The following is a 7,149-nucleotide window of genomic DNA, read 5'->3' on the forward strand; positions in this document are numbered from 1 at the left end:
CATCCCAGTTTCCTTTATCATCTAATACACATTCTCTCAATAAATCTTCCAATGACTGATTTTTCCTCTCAGTTTCCCCGTTTGTTTGCGGATGGTATGCTAAACTCAATCTCAGTTTCGCTCCCAACGCTTCATGCAATGCTCCCAAAAAATGCAACGTGAATTTCGGGTCACGGTCTGATACGATACTCGATGGTACTCCGTGTAATCTCACAATCTCAACAATGTAGATCTTTGTTAGCTTATCTACCTTATATATGGTCTTTACTAGTAAGAAGTGTGCGAATTTAGTTAATCGATCCACTATCACCCAAATAGAATCATTCTTTCTCCTTGTTTTTGGCAACTCAGTTATAAAGTCCATGGAAATGATGTCCCAATTCCATTCTGGTATATCTAAATGTTGTAACATTCCAGCAGGCCGCTGATGTTCCACTTTCACTTTCTGACAAGTTAAACAAGTTGATACATACTCCGCTACATGCCTCTTTATTCCTGGCCACCAATAATTCTGTCTCAGGTCCTAATACATCTTTGTTGTTCTAGGATGGATACTCAATTTACTCTTATCTTCTAAATTTTTTTTCCCTCAGATCTGCAACTTCTCTGCAATTGCTGGTACACAAATCCTCCAATTACATCTCAAAATATTATCTGATCCAATCTTAATCTCAATTGTCTTCCCTTTCACTTAAGTTCATCTTCTCTTGGATTAATGCATCATCTTGAAAATTCACAATGTCTTCAAGTAGACCACTCAAAATCTTAATCATTCAGAATTTCAAAATCCCCGGTGTAAACTCTACGTCCAAGTATAGGTCTCTAAATACTTCCCACAACTCTTGTTGTCTAGCCATCACTGCTGAAGACACTGACACACTTCTTCTACTCAACGCATCAGCCACCACATTTGCCTTCCCAGGGTGGTACTGCAATGTGAAATCAAAGTCATTGAAAGTCTCCATCCATCTTCTCTAACGCATGCTCAATTCCTTTTGATCAAACAAATATTTCAAACTCTTATGGTCACTGAACACTGTGAACGTGCATCCATATAAGTAGTTCCTCTTGATCTTTAATGCAAAAACTACGACAACAAGCTCTAAATCATGAGTAGGATAGTTTCTTTCATGAGTCTTCAATTGTCTTGAGGCGTAAGCTACAAATTTCTTGTGCTGCATTAGAACACACCCCAAACCTTGGTGAGATGCATCACAGTAAACTTCATATGGTTCTTCTGGTTGTGGTTAGACCAATATTGGTGAGGTTGTCAACTTTTTCTTTAGTAATTGCAAATTTTCCTCACACGTCTTTGTCCATGCAAACGATTGATCCTTTCTAGTGAGTTGTGTCAATAGAGCTACAATCTTAGCAAAACCTTCAATGAACCTCTTGTAGTATCCTGCCAGTCCGACAAAACTTCGTATGTCAATGATAGTTTGAGGCTGTTTCCAAGCGAGGTTTGTCTCAATCTTTGTCGGATCCACAACGATTCCTTCCTTGGTTATCACATGTCCTAAGAAGTTCACTTCTTCTAGCCAAAACTTGCACTTCAACATATTGGCATACAATTGTTTCTCGCGTAAAGCTTCAAGAACTTGACGCAAATGCTCTCCATGTTCCTCCTCAGTCCTTGAATAAATTAATATATCATCGATGAATACCACAACAAACTTATCTAGAAATGGGCTGAAGATTCTATTCATTTAATTCATAAAAATTGTTGGTGCATTGGTAACTCCAAATGGCATAATAAGATATTCACAATGTCTGCAATGGGATCTGGAAGCAGTTTTCTGAATATCTCCTTCTCTTACTCGAATCTTATGGTAACTTGACTTCAAGTCAATCTTCGAAAACACGCGGCCCATCTCAACTGATCCATCAAATCATCAATATGTGGTAAAGGATAACGATTCTTAATAGTTTCCTTATTAAGTTGCCTATAATCCACACATAAGCGCGAGCTTCTGTCCTTTTTCTTAACTAACAATACCAGAGCTCCCCATGGTGACACACTTGGTCTGATAAATCCTTTCTCCAACAAATCTTCAATTTGGCCCTTGAGCTCATTTAATTCCAATGGCAACATTCAATACGGCATAATTGAAATAGGTCTGGTTCTTGGGTGTAGATCAATGAAGAACTCCACCTCTCTTACTGGTGGTAATCCTGAAATTTATATTGGAAATACATTTGGGTACTCCTTGATAAGCACCACGTCTTCTATGCTCACATTTATCTTTGCCTCCACGTTAGCTAATGACAAAAACTCATGAGTTCCTTTTCTCAATGACACTCCGAGCTTGTTAGCAGCTAGATACTTAACGACTCTTGGCTTGGGGAAAAGAACCAATTAAGATAATATAATGATAGGACATCCAATCCATACCGAGAATGACCTCGAGTGATTGTAGGGGTAAACAAATCAAATTAATCAAGAAATCCCTATTCTAGATAGTTACTTGACAACGTAAACATGCAATATTTACAGTCAAAGTCTTAGCAGGTGTGGAAACAACCAAATCAAAAGGCAGAGAAGACATATTTAACTTCTAACGATTTACACAGTCCATAGCAATGAAGGAATGGGTTGCCACCGAATCAAAAAGTGCAGTTAGAGTGTTACATGCAATCTCGCAGTCTCGTTGGATCAAAATGCTAGCTAAGATTTCCAGCTTCAACACCCATGCAATAAATGTGTCCTTTAGCAGTAAAACGAGTAGCCCTAGTTGCATTTACTATTGGTTCCACCTTCTAAGCCTTGCAATTCCTTGCAAAGTTCCTTGGCTTCTGGCAATTGTAGCAAGTGAGACTCTTAGAGGTACAAACATTAGCATAATGTCCCGCTTCCCCACATCGGAAACATCGAATCACTTGTCCCAATTGTCTCCCAAAATTTTGGTTCCTCGGGTGGTTCTAATCTCTGTTGTTGTTTTGTGGTCGGTTATAGGGCTTAACAACTTTTTTCCTTTGTTGTTACGATGGTTCACCCGATTAGGCCCCCTAGAACTAAAGTTCCCTCCTCGGTTGGCCCTCTTATACTTCATGTCCTCAATTTCTCTATATTTTTCTACTAAAACTTGGAAACGTTGAATTCCCAATGGCAGGACAAAGTCTTGAATCTCATACTTCAGTCCATTTTGGAAACGGTGACACATAAATTGTTCATCAACCTCTTCACAAAAAAACCTAAAATGCCTTGACAATGACTCAAACTTAGCAACATACTCACCCACTATCATATTCCCCTGGTACAATTTAAGAAAATCAGCGCTCAGCTTAGTCCTGGTACTCATCAGGAAGTATTTGTCTAAAAACTTCCTTTTGAACGACTCCCAATTCACCTCCTCATGAGCTGATCCCATCAGAAGCCTTGTACTTCTCCACCAATATTCAGCATCCCCTAGTAGTAGATACGTAGCATAGTTGACCTTCACCCATGCCTGACAATTAATCATTTCAGAGATCTTTTCCACTTCCTGAATCCAATGGTCGACTTTTTCTAGACTCTCATCACCCCTGAACTTTGGTGGATTGTGACGACGAAAATCTTCCAATCCCTTTGACTCAGCAGCACAAATCTCTCTTTCCCTCTTCTCCAGATTCCGTAGAGTCTTTGCACCTGTTTGTACAACAACAAAAGCAATCATATTATTCATTGCTTCAACCATTTGATCATCCATGTTGACTTTGACTCTTGCAACGTTGTTCCTTCTTGGAGACATTGTTTCCTACAAAACCAACATCAAGAAGAAATCTTAACACCACTTTGAATAATTCCAAAAGATAACTTTCGACTACATCATCACATTACAACTACACAAGACCTGACAACTCAAACAACTTACCCCGACGCATGATTAGATAACGACTCTCAATTTTTGGATTCTTTGATCCCTTTGGTAATGTGGCTTTTGTTTATTGTTGACACAATGTGGTTATGGATATCCAAGCAACAATTCCATCTACGCAACAGAAGCCACCAAAGGGTCCTATGATGAAAGGAGTGATTGTTGCATATCTAGTCGTTGCTTTGTGCTACTTTCCGGTTGCTCTCATTGGTTATTGGATGTTTGGCAAAAGTGTTGATGACAACATCCTCATCACTTTGGAGAAACCAACATGGCTTATTGCAATGAGAAACATGTTTGTTGTTATCCATGTTATTGGAAGTTATCAAATATATGCAATGACAATGTTTGACATGATTAAAACTCTCTTGGTGAAATTGCTAAATGTCGAGCCTACAAAAATACTTCGTTTTATTATACGAAATGCGTATGCGGCGGGTAAGTAAAATTTTTCCTATTATTCAAATCAAAATAATATGTTATATAACTTTTAGTTGATTTCTTTTTGAAGCTCTAATATGCACTTAATTACATATAATTTCAGCTTTCACAATGTTCATTGCAATTACCTTCCACTTTTTCGGTGGTCTACTAGGATTTTTTTTTGGAGGATTTGCTTTCTCTCCAACAACATACTTTGTAAGCTAACATTAACTATTTTTTTTTTTATCTAATATGATATAATATAACTATTTCGATCAATTAGTTATTCATTTTTTTCCTTAAATTTTCAGCTACCATGTGTCATGTGGCTTTTAATATACAAACCAAAGAGATTCAGCTTATCATTGTGGTGGAACTACATCTGCATTGTGTTTGGCGTATTTTTGATGGTGTTTGCACCTATTGAAGGTTTGTGATCAATCATACTTAATTGCAAGGAATACAAGTTCTACTAGGTGAAGTTTATGGTAGGGAAGTTTGTAAACATCCCAGTCATTTAAAGATTTTATGATTAGTAACAATTAATGATTATTTTTGAAAAATAATATAGTTTAAATTTGAATTCCAATGGTTATTGACTTATAATTCTTCAAATTGTATTGTGTTGTAAGATTGTGGTTGAGATGAAGGATTAATTGTGTTATTGATAATGTTTTGATGGGGTGAAGTGTACTTAATTTGAAGGATAGATTTCATGATTGAATTTATAGTACGATTTATGCTTGTATGTTTGGATTTTGGAATACATTGGTCTTAAGTAAATTGATAAGATGTTCCTAATGAACTATGGGTTAAAATCTCTATTAATTTTAAGTTGTTTCCAATTGTTTTATTACTTTTATCCTTTCAATTCTTCTCACTTCAATTTAAATATCTTTGGTTTATTAATGTTAAGTTGTTGTTGCGACTTGCATCTTAAATGTTATTATCTATGACATGAATATATTTACTTGCTCAATTTCTGTAATGCTGAAAAAGATTTGCGTGGTGACAATATTTTAAGAACAAGATTTGCCCTCAAACATAAAAATTTATAATTTAATTATTTAAAAAAAATATATATTTAATTTTTTTTTCTTTCTACTTTTTTTTTTTCATTTTTGTTAGTGTTAGCAAATTTTATGTTTAAAATCTTGTGATCATATAAAAATTTAAAAAATATATTTGAGTGACTTCGAGACATTAAAGTAAGAATGATAGACTCTATTTAAGTTAATTTGATTAGTGTTTATAACTCCTTACAAGAATGGGTAGATTTTATATTCAATTCCCCTTATAGGAAAAGATGAATTGCTTATAAACCTTATTACTTATTATGCGGTTGAAATTCTGTGCTTGCTTATTTTTCACTTTTATGAGAGTTCCTTATTGATTAGAGGGATCTTAAAGTGTGGGGGTGAGATGACCTTCAAGCTGAATCACCACGGTCAGGCAATCCTTATGACTATCATTGACACTTAGGCACTACTACCATTCCTTTGATACTTATTTGATCACTCATTCTTTAATCACATAGTTGTCATCAATTCAGCCCAATCCAATATCTTCCTTTGATTTCAACATAGTTTCCACTAAATCATGTTGTATCCTATTCCATACCAATTGGCTTCATCATATATACGCCCATGTGGAATAACCAATGTTTATAAGTAACATCAAAATGCAACAACAACCAAATTTTTAGCATACAAGGGAATGATGTAATAATAATTTTGTGCAAATTTTTGGGAGATTCATGTGATATTGTTATATTAAATTGATTAAAATAAACACAAAAAATGAGAATTACTTATAACAAAGATAGTGGGATAAAGGATTAAAACAAAACATGATTAATTGGAAGAGGTTTGTACTTTTTGAATTGGTGATTCAACACAATGAACACAAAGAGCTTATAGAGATATATATCAAAGAGCCTGCAATGTTGAAGAATAAAAAAAACGACCATATTTTTTAGTTTTTGTTTATAAAGGAAACAAAAATGTCACACATTAGTTGAACAATTTATTTAATTGCACATGTTTATTTAAGAAATTGATACTCCTCTAAATATTTAAGGGTTAAATAAATTTTTATTTTCTATAAAATTTTAAAATTTCATTTTTATTCCTTAAAAAAAGAAATTCACAGTTTTTAGTTCCTACAAAATTATTATGCAAGTAGTTTTAGACCCTACTAGAACATCAACAGATATTTTAAATGATTCTTTTGTAGACATGTATACAACATTATTAAAAGTTCTTTCACAAAAAATGATTTTAAAGTTTTATTTCTAAGTCTATATTTTCAGTACTTTTATCTTGACCATATGACATTTAAAAAATTCATATTTAATTCATCTCAATTTAAAAAATTTAAATTTGCGTCGATGAACTTTTAATAATGTTCTAAACATGATTGTAAAAAAATATTCAAAAATTTAAAAGTTGAAGGGTATTTCGTTCTAAGAAAAACTAAAACAACTTGTAAAATAATTTTATAGAGATTAAAATATGTGAACTTTTTTTACATGAACTAAAAACAAAATATTTTAGGAATTAAAAAATTATATTAACCCAATATTTATATATAATATTTAAAAATAATAATATCCAAGTATTGATATATACTATGGATGTTACTAAAAGTTGATGACTTATATGGAAATTGGTCGGTCGCCTCTCCTGATCATGTTAAGTATTTCGCCACCATGTCACACCATATTTGTGTCAATTGGTAATTAATTTATTAGTGCAAAATATTTATCGACTTTGTTTATGTTTATGGTTAACTTCAATTAAGAAATCTAGTTGATCACCTTTTTTGATGGATGTCTCTACTTCCAACCACATTGTTTTAGTGTCACCTACAC

General features: G+C 33.8%; 1 protein-coding gene across 1 annotated transcript; it reads left to right on the plus strand.

Moving 5' to 3' along the window:
- Positions 1-4,072: 4,072 nt before the first annotated feature.
- LOC101491291 (lysine histidine transporter 1-like) lies at positions 4,073-4,714 on the plus strand. Its single transcript, XM_012719427.1, has 3 exons — positions 4,073-4,292; positions 4,399-4,493; positions 4,589-4,714. The coding sequence occupies exons 1-3, from the start codon at positions 4,073-4,075 to the stop codon at positions 4,712-4,714; spliced, it is 441 nt and encodes a 146-aa protein (XP_012574881.1).
- The last annotated feature ends 2,435 nt before the right edge of the window (positions 4,715-7,149 follow it).

The sequence above is a fragment of the Cicer arietinum genome, chromosome 1 (assembly GCF_000331145.2).
Source record: "Cicer arietinum cultivar CDC Frontier isolate Library 1 chromosome 1, Cicar.CDCFrontier_v2.0, whole genome shotgun sequence".
In the NCBI taxonomy this organism is placed as follows: Eukaryota; Viridiplantae; Streptophyta; class Magnoliopsida; order Fabales; family Fabaceae; genus Cicer; species Cicer arietinum.